The sequence below is a fragment of the Vigna unguiculata genome, chromosome 8 (assembly GCF_037176805.1).
Source record: "Vigna unguiculata cultivar grain cowpea cultivar isolate G323 ecotype 2 chromosome 8, ASM3717680v1, whole genome shotgun sequence".
NCBI classification, from domain to species: Eukaryota; Viridiplantae; Streptophyta; class Magnoliopsida; order Fabales; family Fabaceae; genus Vigna; species Vigna unguiculata.
In genome coordinates, this window is record NC_140799.1 from 40,197,059 (window position 1) to 40,220,788 (window position 23,730).

A 23,730-nucleotide genomic window follows, 5' to 3' on the forward strand; every position below is an offset into this window, starting at 1 on the left:
TCACGTACAATAGTTCTAGAATAAAAAAGAGTTGCACAAATTACCAACACAAACAAGTCCATCAAAACATTACTACCACTTAGATTTCGCCAAAAATAAATCTACAAATTCTCATGCTTACCTATCTAATGACACTTAATAATAAAAGAAGGTGAAAGAAAAACTAATGAAAACTAATACACCATGAAAAAACTTAAATAGAACTCATCAACAATGTTCTAATTGCCATCTAAAGAACATGGATAAGGTACATTGTTCTTGGAACCCATGGTGATGATGAGGAGGAGGAGGATTTTGGTTGAGAGGAAGAATCAGTAGCATCATCAATGGTGTTGTCATCAGAGGAAGAAAGTGGGGTGGATGATGGGGGAGTTACATTACATAGTTGAATCATTCTTAAGGTAGAAAAGGAGGATGCATGTGAGATTTGAAATGGAAAAATGATATTGAATTGGATATGTAGAGAGAGAACTTTTTTTTTTCCACAAATGTTAGTCGCTATTTTTCGTCAATTGAACCCACGACCTTTCAAAAAAAAAAAGAGAATGAGAAATATTTTTAGTAACAAATAAATTATTTTGTTTGATATTTTTTTCTAAAATAGTTGTAATAATCAATAGAGTGATTTAGATATTTTATAAGAGAATCAAGAAAATAAGGATAAGTTACAATGAATAACTGTGGGCCTATTGCATATCTGAGAGTTATGATTTCTGGTCAAAAAAGGAATAGAGAATGATACAAAACATATGTGGTTTTCAAAAGTGAAACAAAAAAAAAGGAAAATGATTTTTTGATTATTAAATTTTGACAACTTTCTTTTACCACCATCTTTTAAGTGGTTTTTAATTTTTTCATTTTCAATATTCCAAGACCACTTAGAAAATGTCACCTCATGTTGTAAGAGAAAGTTGTCAAAATTTAGTAATCAAAATATCATTATCCAAAAAAGAAATACAGAATTTGAGAACAAAAATACCAAGTTCAACCATATTAAAATACATGCAAAAGTGTGCCATGTAACAAACCGTCCATTAAAATATGAATTTTATTTGGATGTTAAAAGCAAAGGAGGTATATGGTCCACAAAAAATTTCAGTTAAATAATTTTATAATGTGAAAATCTAACTAAAAAATAGCAAGTATGTGTATACCTTAGTAAGTTAAAGTTTTTTTTCAAATTTATTGTGAAAAAGAGGGTTATAATCCAATTTCTTTGAAATAAATCACATATATCGGTGATGAACACTCACGTGTATGTGTGAATAAAAAGTATAATAAATGGTCCAAATGATTAACATCACCTTTAATCCAAAATTTTAAAACAATAAGCTTATGAGTCTTCATCCTTTATATCATTTTCATCTTTTTCAATTTTATTTAATGTTGAACTTAGATTCACATTTGGATTTCGAGCAATGTGAAAATTGAAAACAAAGGTGGTAAAAGAAGTTGGTGGAGCATCAACTTAATGTAAATGACAATTAGAAGACGGTGCATGTGCTTCCCTTTCTAATATATGTTACTATTAAAATTTTATCAATAACAATGATATAATTTGAGCTCGAATATGAAAAAATGGAATGCAAATTGTTTCTTTAGCACTTTGACACATGCATAAATTGAAATCTTAGAGGAATGCAAGTACAACGAAAGAAAAACACACGAGAATAAAAGAGAGATGACATTTGAAAAGCTCTTGAAGGTGGAAGCCTCTCCAAAACCCTCTATATTCAAAGCATGCATAAATTATTTTTCTCAAATTAAAAATTGCATTTTGATATCCAATTTTTGCTCATTTTTTTATTCATGAAATGTGTTAAAATGTGGACTTTGAGTCTTGAGTACGAGACTAGACATTATAAAGATGGTCCAATAGTGATTGATAGTAGGTGAGTTTAGCTTAAATTATACTTCTTAACAAAATATTTTCTCAAATGATGTTTCATTAATTAAATGAAAATTATATACTTTACAAGGCTTTTTGCATAATGATTTATCTTACAATTAATAAATTTAACTAGTTACTCTTTACTTTTTTTTCACATGTTACTTGCTCAATGAATATTCATGGAATGAGTCTTTTAGTAGTGATATTTTTTATTATAAAGTCTTCGATTCTCAACATAATAATATGAAAAAATTAGATGTATTTTCTCTTATTATAATCTTAAACTATGTGATTGTATTGCTTGTATACAAAACTGTGAAAAATATTAATCATATCAGTATAAATAAAAGGTAAAAATAGTGTGATGATTGAAGTGAAACATTAAGAATAAATTTTGACGTAGTTTTCAACTATAATACTAATTTAGTGATACGGGCAAATTAAATCAAATTAATGTACCAAAATCAAATAATAGTTTATAAGGAAATAAATTAATATCAATTTTTTTTTTACTTGCTCATGTCTTTAATAATAACAAAGGGTATTATTACTTCTTTTAATCACAAATTGTATGTCATATTTAACAGTGGTTGTTATGTGTCATCTTAAATAGTGGTGATACTTGGTTATAAAAATATCCAATATCATAATAAGTATTATTAGAGGATAAAAAATAAGATGGAGATGGAAAGTAATAGCAATTAGTTGAATTATTATTAAGGTCCCGTTTGTTTCGGTAGATAGAAAAATATGTATTTAGTGTTTATGGGGAAAACACAAAACAAGATAAAATACGGAAAAAAAAATATTTAAATTATTTTATTATATCAATGAAATCAATTATAAAACCTCTTCTTCATTTCTATTCACTTTTCAAACAATTTCACTTTTATTTTCTATCAAATTCACTTATTTTTGCTCTTTTAAATTTATCTTTCAATCTAAACACAAGTTAAGAAATATATTTAACTCACAATTGATGGACGAAGATATTTAAATGGATATATAAGGTGATGGAGAAGAAAGAGTAGAAAAATAAATAGGGAGATAAAGCATATTAATAAAAGAGAAATGGTTTCCTTTGATGATTTTTTTTTTTTGTGAGATATATAATGTGTAATAATGTATAGTAGTTTGGTGTGAGTTGTAAGAGAGCCAGAAAAATTAATTTGGTCCACAAGGTTCAATTTACAAGAAATAAAATTGTGGGCCAATTATATATATATATATATATATATATATATATATATATGTATATATATATATATATATTATTTGAGTTACAATAAATAAAATTATGTGTAGTAGAATTTAAGTATGAAGTTAAAGTTGAGAAAGATATGAGGTTTAATATGAAAGATAGACCGTCATTAAGGTATAAAAAAAAAAGAAATAGTTATGATTTGAATTTTACATTGTGTAATTTATGATTATTAAAATTAAATGAGTACAGACAGATTGAAGAAGTCACATATCAATTTTTAATTTATATATATATATATATATATATATATATATATATATATATATATATATATATATATATATATTAGAAAATTGAAGTTGATCATTAAAAAGATATTACCATGATTATATTTATATTTATTTTTTATGTTAAAATCTATACTTTTTGTGAATATAAAATTTGTGGTTCAATTTTATTAAGTTACGAATGTATTTATATCGTTGTTGTTCAAATATTTTCATTTTGCCAATATTAAAAGTAACACTTAAGAAAATATAATATTGTAAAAAAATAAATTTCAAAAGGATAAACATTTTTTATTCGATATTAAATAATATGTAAGAGGTTATAACTACATAAATAAATTTCAAAACATAATATCATATAAATAAAAATGTTTTACTAATTTAAAACAAAGATACACATAAAAGCCTAAACAAATATAAATATAATTATTCTTGATTTTATAAATGAATTAAAAGAATAGATATTACTCATACCAACTTTTAATTGAATAAAAAATTTCGTTAGGAAGAGTTTGTACAATATTTATTTATTATATATAATAATTATTGAAAAGATATATTTTACTTTCAAAGAGAATCTTTATATATATATATATATATAAAGTGTTAATTAGTGTTATATATTTATTTTGAAGTTTGTAATATATAAAGAAAGTGAATTGTAGTTTTTCTAGAATTTAATTTTGAGATTAGTCAAATGATATTAATGATTTTACTTTATTACTATTAATATTTATTGAACTAATTTTTATCAATAATAACTATTATTAAAAAGATTCCTCTAATATTGTTACATGAAACTTTCCATAGTTTTTCATTTTCAAAAAATATATTAATTAACTATTCTTCCTTTAATTTTTATCTACTTATCTTTTCCCACAATCATACGTTTTTCTTGACTTTCTATATTTCCAAACACATGTTCCTCTAATTTGTTAAGCTTGCTTCTTTAAATTTTAAAACAACTAAAGTAAAATACATTATTTTTAATGAATAAGAAAATCTAAAAAACAAATATATTAAAATTGTAGACAAAAAACTACATATTTCATGAAAGATAGGATCAAAGTCTCTGGACAAAACATATTGCACATTTCGACCATATATGGCATTACATTGGATAAATCATAATTAAATGAGCACCAAGGATTAAATTATGACTTACATTCTACTGTTTAGAAAATAATTAAACAAATAATAATAAAAATATGAATAATATAAAAATAATTATTACAGTAATAATAATATCAAAGCATATATATATACGAATCAAATAATATTAATTAGACCTAACAATTCTTATAACAATAATAAATAAAAAATAATTGAAGAAAGGGGCAGAAATAGTTTGGGTTGAGACATGCATAACATTAATCTCAGATAAAAAATGTTCACCCTGCACAGGACAAGACATTATGTTCCAAGATACAACAATCCATTATATTGATCAAGTGTAACAAAGGATCTCTGAACCTCATAAATATCATTGTGAGAGATAATGTAGAGAAGAAAAAAAAAAAGAGAAATCAATGTTTGTTGTTTCTTTTCCCATGCACCGATATTTATAGATAACAATAAAAAGACATAATAGTCAAATGAATGTAATAAAATAATATAACCGTTAACTATAAATAACATTAACCCATCAAATTAAAAATCTAAAAAATTATTAATAACACTATGATAATATTTTAGTTATATTTTTTAAATTATAATAAAATATTTCCAACATTTTCTAAGCAAGTTGATTTTCATATATTAAACACTTATTTTCTCTCCAATATTTGTATTTGCTTTGGTCGAATATTGCCTTTATAATTTTATTTTTTTTCAAATTTTGAGTTGATTTTTCTTATGATAAAACTAAGTAGTGAATAAGACATTGCTCAAAGGTAAACAATATAAAGGAGCTAAAAAAAATTACATTAGGTTGTAAGATTAAGTCTACTGAAGAGAAATATAATCTAATTTGAAGTTTTAATAAAGAAAAATAGAGTTAACGTGTTGACTACTTTAACTATATCATGATGTTATTTACCAATTTGTGAATACAGTTCCATCAAACTACCTTTTAAGTTCACTTTTATTTGTAGCTTTATTACCATTGCAATAACTTTTTAAATTTTTTTAATGTTTGTATTGAATGTATTGAATATAATAAATAATTTTCCTTTTACCACATTAATTTGATCATTACAAAAAATTTGACCACATTAAACTCTATAGGGAATTAAAAAAAAAACATATACATAGAAGGGCCCAAATAAATATAGATTTTAAAATTTAAATATTTATAAGTGAAAAAAAAATCAATGTAAAATAAATGTAAGTCCTAAAAATATAAGAAATAAAAATAAAAAGTATTTGAACTTTGCATCAATGAATGGTGAAATCAATTCTGAATTGAAAAAAATAGAATAACCATTCAAGCTATACGAATTGGTGAATTGTTTTTTTTTCTTCTTCTTCTTTTTAATTTGTCGATATCTTTTAAGATTTAGATTTCAAAATAAGTCTTCTTCATGGAATTTCAAAATCACAAATCTAAAAGCACATCGAAACTAACATCATCACTTACAACATAAGCTCAACAATAAAAAGAGTTGCAAGAATCACAGACACAAACAAGTGCATCAAAACATTTATTGCATCAAACTACCATGCTTTTACAAATATCTTTGACATTTCAAAATAATAAAAAAAAAGTTAAAAAAGAAAATAATAAACCACTATTCATAGTAACACTTACATTATAAGATAAGTATTAATGGAGCTTTAACATTATTTAATTGTCATCTAGATGACATGAATAATAACCTTTCTTATCTTTTTTCCATGATCATCATTGGTTTTCGCTTTGGTTATTTTCATCGTTGTTGAAAACAGTAGCAGCCACAACAACATCATCACCTGCAATAACCTTTCCTCCAACAACCCCAATAAAGCTTTGACCTATATTTGAACAGAAAGAAATGTTAAAGAAAGAAGCAGTGTCAAGATTAGACAATGATGAAACAGTATAAGAGTTGTTGTTTATGCAAGTGCCAATGAGGGAAACTAATGTGAAGGGTCCATAAACAATGAAAGTAGAAGTTATGGATTCATTGTCACGGAGAGAGACTTTCAGAATAGATCCTGATGCACTTTGAATTGTGATGCTAATTTGGTAATCACAGGAAAATTGGATCAGTGTCTCAATCACATCAGAATTTTTAGGGATTTGAATGAAAATAGGTTTTTTGACATGCTCATTGTCTTGGTTCATCAGAAGGGTTAACTTTGGTTTGTTCTTGGAGCCCACAGGCCTACCACGTGCCCTCTTTGATGATGAGGAAGAGGATGATTTTGGATGAGAGGAAGAATCAATAGCATCATCAAAGGTGTTGTCATCGGAGGAAGAAAGTGGGGTGGATGATAAGGGAGTTACATCACTTGGTTGAACCATTGTTAAGGTAGAAAAGGAGGATGCATGTGAGAATTGAAATAGAAAGGGATGTTGAATTGGATATATAGAGTGAGAGAAAGAGAAAGGAGGAATATATTGGGTGTGTTGATAAAAAGGAAATTATTTTGTTAGATGTTTCTTTGTAGATAGTTTGTAATTAGGTTAAACGTGTTTGTAGTTTCTAAATCTTGACACGAAATTGGAATTTGTTCGTCGTTACAATATATTAATAGAGATTGGTCTTCAAACTTTAAAAATAAATAGATATAGTTTTCCTAGTCCAATTGTATTAAATTTTTTTATGTGTCAAATGGTTTTTCAAAATTGTGTTTAAGTTCTTTACACTGTTTGATATGTTCCAACTCAAATATCAGCTTAGAACACCATTTAACACACAAAAAAATTAATGATATTAAGTTAAGATAACTATATTCATTTATTTTTAAAGTTTAAAAATAAAAATATATCAAATTTTGAGAAAAAACGAATCTCAAATTCACGTAAAATTAGAAATTATAAACATATTTAACTATTCTTAATAATCAATAGAATGGTTTTGCATTTTAAAAGAGAATCAAGAAAAGTAATGAGGCCCACATGGACCAAGTTACAAGAAACAAAAACCATGGGCTTTTGCATGCATATTTAAGAGTTATGATTTTTTTATTTAAGGAAAAAGTTGGTAATAAAAATACATTTTTATTGATATACTAATATACATATATAATAATAAAGAAAGATCAAGTTCTCCTATGAACCTTCCTATATCAGCTATGTTGGTAATTATACAAAACTTAAGTGGTTTGGTAAAGTGAAAGAGAAAGAAAAGATAGAGATTTCATATACATGAAACATATTAAAGGTGAGTTTTGCTCATAGTCCATATACATAAATTTTTATTAATCATTTAGTTCTTATAGTTGTATAAGCCTTACCTCATAGTCTAAGTTATCAATTTTAATTTTCTCCTAGTTCTTATACATACAAAATTAGTCTCTTTTAGTTCTTTTGCATCTAAACTATTGGAACTAAATATATTAAAATTAATATGTATAATGATTAAAAGATATAACTTTTAAGTAAGAAAATGAGAAGGTAAAATTTATTAAAGTATAAAAACCAAATGAGTAATATTATCTTAAAACTATTACGTATAAAATTAAAAATGGATGATTTTTAAATGAGTACAAGGAATATATGGTAACAAAGAAAATAACAAGGAATTATTTTCAACATCTAACATTTTTTTTTAATTTGATTTATCTTCTTGAGTCTAAAATGACTATACCGGATATCAATCAGAAAAAAATCAATAATTATTACTCACACACAATATCATATATATATATATATATATATATATATATATATATATATATATATTAAAATATATAAATTAAAGTATGAACTGTTAAAGCTATTATCAATGGCTAATTTTTTTTTTCTCGATTGCTTTAAAGAGCCAATTCATGTTTGTTACATGTGGAAGTGTACCATGTAACTCACATAAAAAATGAATTTAATTTTGGAATTGATAAAACAAAAAGGAGGGAAGGGCCACATAAATTTTGATTGAGATAATTGCATGATGTGAAAAGCTAATTAAAATATAGCCTCATAAAATGATAGATTAATTTTCAATGGATAAACACTCATTTTCTCTCTATATTTTTATAAATCTAATTATTTTTTCTGCTTTAATTTTTTTTTTCAAATTTAGCTTGATTCGCTTATGCCAACTTAAATTCCAAATAAGACATTACTCTTAGCTAATAGTGAAGGAATTTAAAAATTTACGTTAGGCCCTAGGATTAAATTTACAAGGAAAAATACAATTATTAAATTTAAAACAATAAAGAAAGTAATTAGATTAAGAGTAATATATTGTGTTAATTTTTGACTAACAGGGATGAAAGTGACAGTTTCATAATAAAACTGCCTTATTGTGCACCTTCATCTGTAGCTTGAGTTAAAATAAATAAATAATCATTATGTTTAATATTAAATAGCATTGAATACAGTAAATGTACTTAATTTGACCACATTATTATGTTCAGAAAAAACTTTGACCACATTAAATCCAAGTCCAAGAGTTAAAAATCATAAATTATTGAAATATATTTAAAAGGTAACTGTTGCTGATTAATAAACTATTTGTTAAACATAGTATAAATATAAAACTAAGCTTCAAAATTGTGGGGTCAAATTTTGTTCTCCAAGTTAAGCATGGTCTCTAAGTTATTATAAATATTTTCTGTGTTCAATTTTTATGAATAATTTTTTTTCAAAATCCAATATTTCTTTATTTTGACATTCAAGAGAGTTTTAACTTTTAAGCAGATTTTACTGCATACTGTCATTGTTTTCTTATCTGGTTTATCTTTAATCTTCAGCTACTCATTATAAAACAAAAAATAATATGATTAAATTTTCAAAGATAAAATTTTCTGTCTAGCAATAAAAGTGTATATGAAATTCATTATCTCTTCATTACATTACAATATATAAGGCATGACATGACTCATGCAGAATACCCTTTGCTTCTATATCTATATGAATATACGTATACATATATATGTGCTATAAATCAATATTTCTCACTCATACTAAGATTTTAGGAACTATGATTTGTAGAAGTCCATCCCTGAAAATGGAGAAAGAAACAACAAATCATCAGCTTCAAATGTATAAAGGTAAAGCACATATCTTTGAACTTCTGCACAAAAGGTATTTTCTGAGTAGATGTTATGAATTAAATAGCTTCTGCATTGAGTTTGAAAAATTTATGGATCATAAATCCATGACAGTGTTGCAGATGCCAAGCAAAGCATTAACATTGGCATAGATTCAGCTTTTCTGTACTTAAAATACAAAAGTAAAAACCATCATCACAGTATCTAGTTTCAGCAATAGTGAATCATCCATTTTAGCCAAGAACGTTTGATATTCAACAGATTTTTCAGTTATTTAATTGAATTTCAAGCTTACAATTTAATTCACCATCTTGTGTTACTATAATCATTTAATGATCCAATAACCAAAACTACTAAAAAGAGTACAAATCATATAATGCAATAGACCAAATTAGAAGAGTTTTCAATCATGAGTTAACATTAAGAAACAGATGCATAACACAGATATAACTCACAAAAATTCAGCTGATATTCTGTCCTTGTTCACACCAGAAGGAAGCTGCCACACCACCTCATATGGTCCATATAATATTTCCCTCCGATGGTATGAAGAAAATGAAGCCTTTGGACAACCAGCAATTGTCCAAGAGCTAGTAGAGCGTCTACCTTTGACACACAACCTGTCAGTTCCAAATAAGATCATGTTAGACATTATTATGAACTTTGACATCTCAGTTATGGTGACATTACAAAATTCATCGATCACACAAGATCACACAACCTGTCACAGTTCACATATTCCTCTTTTATCAGAAAGAAAAGAGGTCATGTACTTCAAAAGATATATAACAAATGAAAGAACCACTCCAAACACAATAATGACTTTCAGATAAAAGTAGTATCCAACAAAGCCTTATCCTTTTCTTCAACATTCCCTTGCTATTGTTGATTAGACAGAACTAAATGCTTAATACCATAATAATTAGTATAAGGGGAGGAATATATATATATATATATATATATATATATATATATATATATATATATATATATATAATATAAGATATGCTTCTTACTTTAGATCATCAACCTCCACTCTTATGTCACTGATACTAACACCTGGAACTTCCACTGTGATAACATATTTGCTTTCTGATTCTGCAACATCCATCCTTGGAGACCACTCAATTCCTGCACAAGTATACTCACAATGATCATTTAGCAGTTGACAAACAGCATAAAAAAAGTTCCACCGATAATTCAAACAATTTATATGCTTCTGTTTGTCATAGCTAATCATCGAACATAACATGAAATAACTTTTTCTGAGCTCAAAAGTGCTAACCACCAATTTCAGAATAGCTAGTTTTCTTCTCAGAATGTAACTGATCTCCTCTGATCTGTCTGTTTGGCCTGGAAAATGTAGGTGGTTCAAGTGTATCAAAGCCCTGCTCCGGAGTCAGTGATTGGACCAGTGGATTTTTTGAGAGTGATTCTGCCATCGCAGGTCTAGCAAAACATGGTGCTCTTGCATTAGAAGCGAATTCAGATGCAGCACCAGCACCATGATGAGTTTTAGGAGCAAAAGTTGAGCCACCCTGAAAAATTTGTGTATCAAAGAGAAATGAATCATTTACCAAAAGGAGAAGTAAATAGAACACTGTGGAGTATTTCAAAACAATAAGAACACTTTAAGTACCTCTTCAATTGAAGTTTGCCTCATAAAATAGCCAAGAGAAGAAGATGCTTGGCGTGCAAAATACACCTTATTATCGCATCTCCGGAGCACAGAATTCAGACTTCCACTGCAGTTCTGATGTTGAACACATATTCAAGAAAAAAAAAGGACAGCACATACAGATTATTAGAAATTCCAAACCAGAAGCTATAAAACAAATACTGTAGTCTGTTAAAAGAACATATATAGAAGGTGTAGCTAGTGTCTCAGAATTAAGGAAACACTATGTTTCAAAAGGGGACAGAGATGAAGAAAAAGCTTCAAAAATACATTGATTTGATGATGTTCAACTTATTATTGCTTAAGCTAATCATAAAAGAAAAGACCAATCTAAACAATTATATTTCCAATCCTGAATCTCAAGATACAAACAAACCCTTCACCATACTAAAAATATGCAATACTAGCTTGATGAAACCTTAGAAAACCAGACATTCTATAAGTGATGTTTCAGAATTTACTCAAAGCTACAGTGACATCAATCATTTGATAAGGGTCATATTTCCAAATCTTCAAACCAATAAACATAAACATAGCAAGTTTATTATCCCTTCCCAACTTAGCAATATCTATCTCCTTTACAATTCCCATGTGTCATAAAAACCTATAATTGAATTTGGATTCAGATTCCATTCTTGTCACAAAGTAACAAGATAAAAGAGTGTAAATGGAAATAAAGAAAGAAAATTATTACCATTGGCAGAACATGTGTAGCTGAAGTATCATCCTTGGGAGCAAAGTGGGCTGCGATCATGTGAATTCTGCGTTTCACCAACTCAGTCTCCATTTGTAGCAATACAATGTTTCACCAATATTTGAGCTGAAGAGATAAGGCAGCATGCATTAGAGGATCAACAATATATGCAGAGACAGTCACTGGTGAATGGAAGATATTTCTAAGACAACAACATTGGTGGGGACATTCAATCTAAATATCTTTGTGAAACTCAAGATAATGTCACTCAGATTTTATGTCTGGAGTCCAATGGCACCCAAAATATCACTCTGTTTCAGAGTTGGACTGTAGCATTTTAACTTATTTTTATTTATTTATTTATTATTATTATTATCATTATTATTATTATAACCTTATATATAAGATAGCAAATATATAACTGTATTAAATATGTATGATTAGGTGTTAAATGAACAAACTCAATACATTTGAGTTGGATTAAGCTAAACATGAGTTAAGTTAATACGGTTTACTTTATTTTAAGAAGTTATTTAAATTTATTTTATATATTTGTTAGAATATATTCAAAGTGGATTTATTTGACTCATCTTTTATAGTAATAGAATCAAATTATTCATTGTTTCACCAAACATTATTATTATTGTTGAAACTTATATAATTTGAAAAAAAAAATTAAACATTTAAATTATTCAAACATTATTATTGGAAGTCTTACGTCGACTAAAGATAAAATCAATATAGAGTATATATGTAGATTCAAACCTTATCTTACGATTTGGTTTTGAAAGGTTGAGTTTGACTTAAAATTTATTTTTTTAACATGGTATCACACTTATAATTTAGAACTTATTTAACAAAATTTTATGTTTGTTAAATTTATTATTTCATTTGTTATTGAGCCGCTTTCGAACCACCAATTAATATTTAATGTAAACGCCACCTTATAACTTGTTTTTGTAGAGATGAGTAGACTTACATAATTAGAATTAATAAATAATTATAATAAAAAATTATTTTAATGAATTACAAGCCAAATCACATTCGATTCAAATTAAACTCATTTAATTCATTAATTTAATTCCATCAATGTTGTGATAAGCCGGATTAATCATGATTTTGAACTTGTTTTGACATCTCTAATCAAACAAATACTATAAATTAAATACCAATTTTTTAAAAGTTATACTTTTATCATTTTATGTAGATTTTTTTAACCTCGTTTTTTTCTTCTTTTGTTAAAAAAATAAGTACGTTACATAGTTTATTATAATTTTTTGAAAGCATACAATAAACAAGGTTATCAGTTTTTTTTTTTTTACTTAAAAAAACTGTATTTTTTCATTAATATCACATTTCTTTATTTACTTTTAACTTTGAATTTTCCATCAAGACTTTTCTTTATTTAAAAAATACACGATTCGTGTATGCATATATATATTTTGTGCAGCAACAGGCTTCTTTTTTCAAGAAAACTTGGGCTCATTTTTTTTTTTCGCACACAATAACAAATGTTTGTTACATATGCCTTCTAAAAATATGAACTTTTACCTATTAAGACACGTGAACAAAAATTTCATGATGATAATGTGAGTCACGACATACAGAGACATAAAGTATCTTAAGCCTTGAGAAGACAGAAAAATTACTAATAAAAAAGATAATTATGAAACAATTTTATGATTTTTTTTTCTGAGATTTTAGAAATACTTGATCATCCGTGATTTCATCCGATATAAGATAACAATTAAATACTTAATTGGGCTCTTGAAAGATTAAATACTTAAATGGGTTATTGAAATATTAGTGTTTTGGCATATAGGTTCCTAATTTAAACATTTATACGAATGAGTTATTGAAAAATTCGAATTTGCATATCCAGTATAAGATAATGAAGATGGTTCGTGCGACAAGGATGACACACCAGACAAAGATACATAAGGACGAACACTACAAGTAATGCAAACCACTGAGTTATTAATTCCATCCAACTCGCTAGGCTACTTTGCAAATGTCCTCGTATTCCATAGCTTTAAGCACTCTGCCATCATAGGGTCCTTTCTCGATCTGCACCTTAGCACAAAAATTATCTGTATCCACTCCCAACAACTTCGCAATTGATCCTCTGTACGCGCCATTGACAATTTTTACACGGCCACCAACTTGTGGAATCACAGTTTCAAGCTCTGCCTGATCAACTCTGAGCACATGCTTACTTTCAAGTATTTCTATTTCCCCAACATACTTGTCAATCACCTTCCGCACAACACCCTTTTGCTTGTAGTAACCCTTCTCTGCCAAAACTTTGCTCATAACCTTAACAACAATTCCCTCATGCAACCAGTAATCCTTCCGGTTGATTTTTTCCTTTTTCTTCTCTTCATCCCTCATCATTTCCTCCAAAGTTGATTTTCCACCACCACTTTCTTTCCTCTTCAAATTGTTTCCAGGATTTCTATCCCCATATTTCTCTTCATCTGCCTCCTCAAACACCACCCTTGGTGCCTCACGTTTTTCCTTGGTCACCGTTTGTTTAACCAATGAAGACCCAAGAGAAAACCCTATCTTAATTCCATCTTCCATATTTAGTTCCCTTGGAGGCTCAGAAGGCTGATCTGAAGGCTGATCAGCCTCAGGAGTAGGCTGCTGCATCATTTGCTCAGCCATTTCAATCTGTTTTCTGATCTCCTTCTCTTGCTTTTCTTCATCTGCCATATCGGCCTTGATTCTCTTATTCTTCATCCTCTCCTTGAAAAGGGTTTCTGAATCTCTGTCTATGTATGTAATGAACCATCCCTTGGGTGTTTCCTCGACCTTACATTTGCCAGTTCGACCCAAGTACTTGACAAATTCAGTAAGTGTTGCCCACTGGGTGGAGTTCATATGAACATGGTGTCTATCATTTATGTATTCGTTATAAACTACAGTGGCTGCCACACGGCTGAATCGATGGCTGCGCTTCATGTGCTCTAGAAAAGAGCTCTCAAACTCTTCGGAATAGCCCTCAACTATACGGTGTGGGTTTTGTCCAAAAATTTGCATTTGACGCTGATGCCCTTCACTCATGCAATGGCATTTAAATCCATTTTCATCTCGGCACTGCTTCTGGCACATCTGGCAATACCACCGAAGCTTCTGCAGTCCTTTTGCTTTGATTCGATTGGCAATTGCTTTTGGTGTGAGAAACTCATTTTTCCCCATCAAGAATCTGGATGTAATATTTTAGATCAAACAAAACATTATCAGTAGTCCTACCAGTGTCCCCTTACAGGTGAAATTTGTTATGGTGGGAGTACATAATAAAAAAAGTATTCCAATAACAGCTAAAATTCGTAAAGCATTGCAAAACAGGAAGCAAATTATTTACGATCAGTATTAAAGAATTAGATAAAATAACTAACGAATACATTTAGAGTTTTAGATCAACATACAATAAACAACTTCACTTTTTACTTTCCCTGACATGTTCATTAGAATCCTTCAAATAAACTCATTTCTCCTCGTCACCAATTTGGATATAACACTCAGATCTAACAAAATCAGTAATCCTACCCAGTGTCACCTTACAGCTGAAATTACATTGAAGGGAGGGAGGAAGTCCACAATAAAAACAGCATTTGAACGACAACTAAAATTCGGAAAGCAATAGAAAACAAGAAAAGGAAAGTAATTTGGGGCAAGCACTGACATCAAATAATTAGATACAGTGAACATTCTCTGAATTTTGATCAGAATACAAAAAACAGTAAAAGTTGAAGCTCGTCATAAACCGTCAAAGAGTCCCAAAGGAAACCACCACAAAACAACACTAAGCTCAATTACTTTGATTCTCACCACGACTCGAATACTAAATCAATGGCTTTCCAAACACACTCTGCCCAAACCTCTGTTCCAACATTTTGGCTCAATATCCTATTCTAGTTTGATTAGATCCTGATTACTCGAAACACACTTCTATCATTCTACACCTTCCCATCAAAACATTACCATTACAGACGATAAAATTTCATTCATTCCACGAATACATATACAAGAGAAGAGAGAGAAAACGGACCTGAGAGTGGCAACAATTCCGGCGGTGGCGGGAGCAGTGGCTTGCTGCGGAGACGGCAGCTACAATTGCCAGAAACCCTAGATTCGAGGAAATTGCAGGTTGCGAATAAGGGGAATCGGGAGAAACTGCGAAAGGGATTGGGATTGGTATAGAAAAGGTTTTTAAATTATAATACACTTGTGACCATATCCATATACGAGAATCGTATACATATTTTAGTGTACAAAAGTCGCGTTTCTATTTCATTTATAAAATTATCATTATCTTGTTTTTTTTTCTATTTCATTTTTTAAATTATCATTATCTAGTTTTATCTTTCTTTCTTTTTTCTTTTAGTCTTTATTCATTGTCTAATTCTTTAATATCACACTCCTTAACTCAATTGTATAACAGATATTACAAGTGTTTATTACTTCACTTTTATTTTCTATTCTTTATTTACTATTTTGAAAAATACGAAGCTTTATTTCACTTATCATATAAAAAATAAAAATTAATTACAAAAAAAAAATATTTAACTTATTAAATATTTACCTATATTTTTAGATTAGGAAATATGAATTTTATTGTAGTCGATATTTTAAAAAAGGTAATATAATAATTTCTTAACATTGAGGGATTGACACATATAAGAAATAAATTAGACTTAAATATTTTTAAAATTCTTAATTAGATTTAAATATTTTAAATATTCGGTATGAATGAAGATCATTTTAAATATTTTGTCAAAATAAGAACTATATGCAACAAACACTACGAAAATAAAAAAAAAAGTATGTAAACCAATTAATTAAAACAAAATGGGAAAAAAAAAGTATTTAAGCCAATAAATTAAAACAAAAGGCAACGTTGGAGGTATGTGAAAATTACGAAATTAAAAAAAAAAAAGTGGGGAAAAGGTGAAGTTGCTACAATTTAATCCTTGAAATGAAAATCGAAATAGAGAGCAAACCAACTTCTGAAGAAATAGAAGTTAGCATAGAAAGTGAAACAAAGATAAATATGAAGACTTTTTTGAATAAAAATAATAAATATTTTAGAAAAAATAGAATGAATTACTTCAGATTTATTAATATATTATTATTCATTATCATTGTAATAATATAATATAGAAACAGACGACAGAATGGTAGACAAAAATCACTTGCATTCATTGTTTATATATATTGAACCCATAAAAAGCCTTTTGTCCAAGATCATTCAATCACATATACTTTCATCAAATATATTCAGAATCTAACCATTTTTTTTTAAGTTTAATGCAGCCAACATATTAAGTTATAGAAAGAAAAACAAGGCCAAAAATAAATGCAAACAAATAAAAAAAGGAATTGATCCAGAAGCATTACTAATGTCATATTATGTAATGTAATATAACCCAAATGGCACAAAGGGGTTCCTTCCTACATTCAAATCAGTACGCTGTTGGCATTTTTTCCCCTGAAAATCTACACGGGGACTTCTATGGTCCAATGCTCAGATTTTAGTAGAATAATGATTTCCTCAAAACATAAAGCTGTTTCTAACATTACATATCCTCATCAAGACCAAAAGAAAAAAAATCCCTAACAAGAGTGATTCAAGGTTGTACAAGCAACAATCAGCCAAGTACAAGCTGGATATTGAATTGCGCGCATGATGTCCAGAGTCCGTATCTTGGTTCAGATTAGCAGTAAGAAACCTGCAATAATAATTTGAAGTCAAATAACCACATAAAACAATAAAAATAAGGTACTATCAATATGCTGAAGAAATATTCAACACTGTAGACTCATACTACAGGCAAGCCCAATCCGTCTCAATCAAGTACAAGCAACATAACTTTCCAATAATCAGCAAATTTACTAAAAATAAAGCAGTTCAACAATGACAAAGGTAAAAGATTTCAGTGATTAAGAATATACAGAGGATGATGGAGAAAAGCAATACAAAGCCGTTAAGTTGATGAGAATCTTACGAAATTATACCATGTTAAGTTTAATATGGCTAACGAATGATGAAGTTAAGAAAAATAGTATTAAGCAAAAGATGAAGTTCAAGTCGCTGAACGAGACAAGGTTGGAACACAAACAAAAACAACACTGAAACAATAACAACACAAAAATATTAGCAAAATCATACTTCGTAGATCGTGTAGAATACAATAGATGATATCATAAACAAATATTTTTAACAATAGACCACTAACACGCAAAATGCTGGGTACACTAACAATGTCCTCAACCATGCCGAAGCATATGTTAAAATAAGATGAATGTATAATTCATTCCCTAACTAATGTATTATACAAATATAAGGGCTATACTCAATTATTTAACCCACATCCCGTTGCTTGGTTAATTCATATTCCTACCTATTTATCATATACAGATGAAAAAGAAATCAATACAATAACTTCACTCCTGTTTTACTGAGACAGATCAGTATCATACAGGCGGCAAGTATTTTAGTGGCTAATAAACAAGCCTGACACCTTGACCAAAAACACATAATAAGTCCAAAGTTAAGGACTGAATTAAGCTGGTGCAAAAACCATTATCGTTGCTTTAAAATAAAGATAAATGAAGAACAAATAAGGAGAAGGTGCAGCAAGTCATGGTCACCAGTCCAAAGTGATTCAGACATTATAAAAAGAGTTGCCATGCAAGTCAAGAAAACAAGCTGAATTACGTAATTCTTTTTGGTGAGACTAGTCAGAGGCCGGCATAAATTCATAAGAGAATCTGATAACCCACAAGTCTCGATCATGTGCAAGAATTGGGTAAACTGGTATAAATTCAAAAGTTAAAGTCTGAAAATCTGCTGCCACAGGGCATGTACGCATGTATTTTTGCCCAAAACAAAAGAATTTTGTCAAAAGATCAAGGGGAAAATTCCATAAAGCACAGTGTATTGCTCATCTATTCATGATGCAAATCAATCATTGTTTGTCCATTATAGAAGGCAAATTAGTGGTTCACTGTTGAGTTACTACTGTTGATTGCTCATCAATATAGCATGTCTGAAAATGGTGGATCAAGGCCCTTCAGCAAGCAACATTTTTGTCCTGAAACTAAGATCACACCTGAAAATAGAACTTGATCTAGGGTAGAGACACCGGGCATATGAACAGAACCATAGTAAAAAAGGTCAGAAGACTATTAATTATCATTATGGTATACATTACATTTAGATACTATGATGTGTTTTTTAATGAGGTACGATCTTGTAAATTCACATGTCAAGTCAATGAATGTTCCGTGACTATAAAATAATCTTTTCCTAGAAAGTGGATTTCAATCATAACTCAGTTTTGCAAACTCAACCTGTGAAATTTACAGTAAACTATATAATAGTCTTATGAATGAAAACTGAGAAATGGCGGAATGTTTTGTACAAGGGTGGGTGTTTGACACTAGAGGGAACAAAAACTGATGGGTAACAGAGAAAGTACTCCGACAAAGAGACCTAACAGTAACTTTGATGGAGGGTGAAGAAATAGGTGAGAAATGATATACTAATGTTCTTTGGTTGAGTGGAAACAAGAGTGTGATAAAAAGGTGGAGAGACAACCCTTTTCATTTTAAGCACAATTCCATGCAAAAGGAAACAACCGACTGAATTTGTGACAGGCCTTTTGTGTGGGATACACAAACCAAAAGTAATTACACACAAGGTTCTAAATTGTGATCCACATCTGCAATTGAATCTGCGCAAAAGTTTTATTTACTCACCACACAACCCCATTGAAACAACAACTGCAAATCTTGATGAAGCCATATGCACGACTTAGAACCACGATTATATGTTTAGTGGCTATTTCCGAAGTTTTATAACATTAAGAACAGCCAGAAACGTGCTCTATGGAAAACACACTTCTTACTCCTCCTGTAATTCTCTCTTCTATATTTCTTTTTTATTTCTCTCAAACCAAACACTTAAAAATGTACTTTACTTTTCAACTATAATCATTCACTCTATTTCTCTGTTCCTTATTTCCATCCACCCTATTTATCACCTAAACAACGTTTTTTCATGGTTTTTTCATGGTTATCATCGGTTAGAACTCATGTCCAAGGTTTTTGACAATTTACTCCTCTATTGTACCAAAAGCAGCGATATCAAACTACAAATGCTATTCAATATTTGTAGAATCATCCCGATTCTCCACAACGTGTGGCACCACTATTTGGCACTATGGACAATTACGCTAAAGAATACTCCTTCAAGAATGTATAGGGAATGATAAATAATTACACATTGTCTTACAACCACTTGCATCAGTTAACATTAAATTTGCTTTATAAGAGTGGGCAAATAGCAGATGGTAGTTGTAGTGAAGTTACCCTCCTTTACATTGTTTGATGACTTCTCGACAGAAATACCAACAAAATACTAACAAAGTCAGCTTGGAACGTAATAGGCCACAAATAACATGCAATATACGCATGCCTTCCGCTATTCTTGCTAATTAAGATAGTTTAAAATAGTGTATCCAAATGGTTAATTCAAAAATAGTTTATGGTAGACAGCACACAGTTCCTTACCCTGCAACTCATTGGTCACAACAAATAATATCAATAGATAATTCCAATGAATTCAGAAACTTCATATAACACGTTGATGTTAAATTTTGCTTCACTTTCAAAAGCAAATTTGAGTTGGGATTTCTAATAACTCCAAATATCCTTCCCAACAAAAGTAATATGATCCACTAATTCCCACAGTAGTAAGTACCGAGGCCGCACTCCCATTTTAAAACTTCGATGAAGGAAAATTAGAACTTACATCAAACTTACTATTACAGTAAACACGACCAGACATAAATCAGTTTTCACAGTAAATTTTTCAAACGCAAACTCAAGCACAAATACAAAAGCACTCAGTCTCACCAAAATCCAAAAGACAGGAATGAGTAAGTCATCAGATACAACATACCAATCCATTCTCTTGTTACTGTTGTTGCTGGTTTGGAGGGTTTGGGGGAGGAGGCATGCCAGGTCGAGGAGGACCAAACACCGGAACACCGCTGCCAGGTGGTGGCGGCATGCCGGGGCGAGGTGGAGGAGGCGCAGGCATACCAGGGCGAGGCGGAGCCGGAGGTCCTCTCACCATCTGTCCCGGAGGAGGAGGTCCCATGGGGCGCTGTCCAAACTGCGGGGGAGGAACGGAGAACTGAGGTGGAGCGCCACCAGGTCTTGGAGGAACAAATTGCCCTGGTGGCATCGGAGGAGGCGGACCCCTGGCCATGGGGGGAGGAGCGAATTGACCTGGCATCTGCCCCGGAGGGCGCATCACCGGCGGACCGCCAGGATAAGATACGGGCGGCGCATTGAGTTGTGGTGGGCGCGAGATCTGCGGCTGCATCATGCCTGGAGCAGGGCCGCCAACGCCGCGAACTGGGCCGGCGAGACCAGGCTGGGCCTGGACAACGGGAGCGGGAGGAATACCTCTTCCGGCGGCACGACCGATGCCGGGGCCTGCAAGCGCGGCGGCACTGACGGCCTTTGAGCGGGACTCTTCCGGCGGAGGTGGACCCTCGACGGTCATGGAGATGACCTCCTCGCCGCGGAGGAGGACAAGACCGAGCGTGCGGCGGTCCTCACGGTCGCCCCCGTCGGCAGGCTTCTTGCCCTTAGCCGGAGGAAGCTTGCGGAACTCCTCGCAGTCGCCGAGGACAAGGTTCATGTGTCGGTCGAATGCCATGAATTTTCCGACGAGCTGGCGTCCATCCTGAATGGTGACGCGCATTCGGTAGTTGATGTACTGGAGCATCTTGGAACTCTTAGACATCGACATTTTCAAAGAACAAAAATTTTCCTCGCAGCTTCTTCAGTGAGAGTGTTCTAGGGTTTAAGAAGAATTGGAACTTCAGAGAGAGGGAAACATTCGATACTCCCTATCTCTATCTCAGTTTGGATTATAACACTACAAAACCCAATAAAATGGGTCCTGGCCCAAGACTAGAGCCCAAAAGCGTTTAAAAAAAAAAACAATAATCGCGTCTTTTCATTTGCGCTAACATAAATTTGGGAAATTGAAACCTCATTATTAACTAAATCTGAAAATAGTCAAATACTTTGAAACTGTTCAGACTCCTTTGTTATATTCTATTTTCACATATATTTTTATAATTTTATATTTCTTCTTTTTTCTTTTGAGGAGATTTTTCATTGTCATTTCTTTATTTTAGAAACACTCCTTTGAATAAGTGTAATAAAAGATTATGTGATTCCAATATTTCACTAAAATTCTTCATTTTCCATCTCTGTTATATTTTTCTTTTAAAATTCTATGAACAAACTGATTCAGTTTTACTTATATTATTCAAAATCATTGGTTTATGTCTTTTGTTTTATTTTCTTAAAATCTCTTAAACCTCGTGATTGTCTTTGGGTCATCCTAGTTTCATTTTCATTTTCAGTTTATGTTTTTATCTGGTTTGGAAAGTATGTCTTAAAATTTTTATCCTATTATTTCTTTTATTCATATTACTATTAGACCTAAATATATTTTTACTTCACATGAAATACCTTTTTAATTTTATTCTTAATTTATCTAAAATTACAATTGTCGTTTTAATATATGAGAATCTAAAAAATAGTTAAATAGTATAAATAAATTTTTATACATAATATTCAATTGTTGTATTACTAAAATATCTAATTATAAATAGAATAATTAGTTTGTTGAATTTTATTTTATACGAGTTATCGCCTCTAATAATTATTTTTTTTCTTTCTCTATCTTTTTTATAGACTTTCTCTCTCGTCTTTTTGAAAATAAAAGATTGTCACGGAAGTCTTAACTTAAAGTATTAAAAAATTATTCAATCATATATAATTATGAGGATAGTGAGTTCATTCTTATTATTTTCTTTAATTATTTTGAATTTTATATGCATGTGCTGCTTATTGTTGTTGCATATGACTAATTGAAAAACTTGAATATTTCTCACATTCATACTCAATCAATGAAGAAAATTTTCGTCAAAATGAAGATGGATTTATGCAACACTCATGAAATACGAGTTTATTTGTCATTTTTACGAGTGGATCGTCAATATAATATATTACTATTCTATCAGGGACAAAAACGAACAATAATCAGTCACATGTCATATTTAAATATGTAATCAACAAATTTTTAAGTTTGATGTTTAGGAAATAATCACTCCCTTGCTTCGAAAGTAACCTATGTTATTGGTAGTGTGATTGCAAAAAATTTCAAGTTCTCTTACCGTTGTGTCCTCGTATCATTGTTATTTATTTTTATCATCGCTTATAACTTTATAACTAATGACATTTGTTGGCTTAGTTTATAATCTCTACAATATTTTCAAGATTTATAAGATATAATTTAATCCCATTTAAAATAAAAATTATTGGTCTACATGACAAAATTTTATACCTAACTCTCACATACAAAATAACAAATAAAAACAAAACAACTATTAATCATATTCATAATGAAATCACACGATCCCAAATAAATAAAACAATGTTTCTATTATAAAAGTGAAAGTCGTAATGAAAATTTGTGAAAAAAAAAAAAACATAAACATATCAAATTCAATTTAATCCAATAAAATTAAAGGGAGTTGTGTCATGCCCACATCACAATACTTTAGCCCACAATCAATTGAAAGAAAAAAGTCATGTCATAACCATAAGACTTTAGTTTAAAATAATGTTAGATAGGAATCATTCTAATATTAAACTAATTTTGTAGAAATATCATGAAATTGTGTCATAATAAATACACGACTTTTGTAACAATTAATTCTATTGAAGTCATATGACTTT

The 23,730-nt window shown here is 30.0% G+C and overlaps 4 protein-coding genes across 4 annotated transcripts; all 4 read right to left on the reverse strand.

The window, feature by feature from the left end:
* Positions 1–6,046: 6,046 nt before the first annotated feature.
* On the reverse strand, positions 6,047–7,037 carry LOC114193221 (AT-hook motif nuclear-localized protein 17-like). Its single transcript, XM_028082940.2, has one exon. The coding sequence runs from the start codon at positions 6,825–6,827 to the stop codon at positions 6,225–6,227; it is 603 nt and encodes a 200-aa protein (XP_027938741.1). The 5' UTR covers positions 6,828–7,037; the 3' UTR covers positions 6,047–6,224.
* A 2,233-nt stretch (positions 7,038–9,270) lies between these two features.
* Positions 9,271–12,149, reverse strand: ACD32.1 (alpha-crystallin domain 32.1). Its single transcript, XM_028083726.2, has 6 exons — positions 11,893–12,149; positions 11,160–11,273; positions 10,806–11,058; positions 10,537–10,651; positions 9,976–10,140; positions 9,271–9,471 (listed from the first exon to the last, which is right to left on the reverse strand). The coding sequence occupies exons 1-6, from the start codon at positions 11,983–11,985 to the stop codon at positions 9,429–9,431; spliced, it is 783 nt and encodes a 260-aa protein (XP_027939527.1). The 5' UTR covers positions 11,986–12,149; the 3' UTR covers positions 9,271–9,428.
* Positions 12,150–13,744: 1,595 nt separating this feature from the next.
* On the reverse strand, positions 13,745–16,144 carry LOC114194609 (DNA/RNA-binding protein Kin17, conserved region). The gene is made up of 2 exons (XM_028084947.2): positions 15,947–16,144; positions 13,745–15,100 (listed from the first exon to the last, which is right to left on the reverse strand). The coding sequence occupies exon 2, from the start codon at positions 15,091–15,093 to the stop codon at positions 13,888–13,890; it is 1,206 nt and encodes a 401-aa protein (XP_027940748.1). The 5' UTR covers positions 15,094–15,100; positions 15,947–16,144; the 3' UTR covers positions 13,745–13,887.
* Positions 16,145–17,277: 1,133 nt separating this feature from the next.
* Positions 17,278–21,826, reverse strand: SMB (small nuclear ribonucleoprotein associated protein B). Its single transcript, XM_028085705.2, has 2 exons — positions 20,864–21,826; positions 17,278–17,627 (listed from the first exon to the last, which is right to left on the reverse strand). The coding sequence occupies exon 1, from the start codon at positions 21,722–21,724 to the stop codon at positions 20,879–20,881; it is 846 nt and encodes a 281-aa protein (XP_027941506.1). The 5' UTR covers positions 21,725–21,826; the 3' UTR covers positions 17,278–17,627; positions 20,864–20,878.
* Between the last annotated feature and the right edge of the window lie 1,904 nt (positions 21,827–23,730).

What these genes read in the sequence shown, in the direction of transcription:
- LOC114194609 (XM_028084947.2), bottom strand. Translation starts at nt 15,093, where the DNA reads ATGGGGAAAAATGAGTTTCTCACACCAAAAGCAATTGCCAATCGAATC.
- SMB (XM_028085705.2), bottom strand. Translation starts at nt 21,724, where the DNA reads ATGTCGATGTCTAAGAGTTCCAAGATGCTCCAGTACATCAACTACCGA.
- LOC114193221 (XM_028082940.2), bottom strand. Translation starts at nt 6,827, where the DNA reads ATGGTTCAACCAAGTGATGTAACTCCCTTATCATCCACCCCACTTTCT.
- ACD32.1 (XM_028083726.2), bottom strand. Translation starts at nt 11,985, where the DNA reads ATGGAGACTGAGTTGGTGAAACGCAGAATTCACATGATCGCAGCCCAC. An exon ending in CTACACATGTTCTGCCAATG is followed by an intron (nt 11,274 to 11,892) that starts GTAATAATTTTC and finishes GTTCAACATCAG; the next exon opens with AACTGCAGTGGAAGTCTGAA. An exon ending in GTGGAGGTTGATGATCTAAA is followed by an intron (nt 10,141 to 10,536) that starts GTAAGAAGCATA and finishes TGGAACTGACAG; the next exon opens with GTTGTGTGTCAAAGGTAGAC.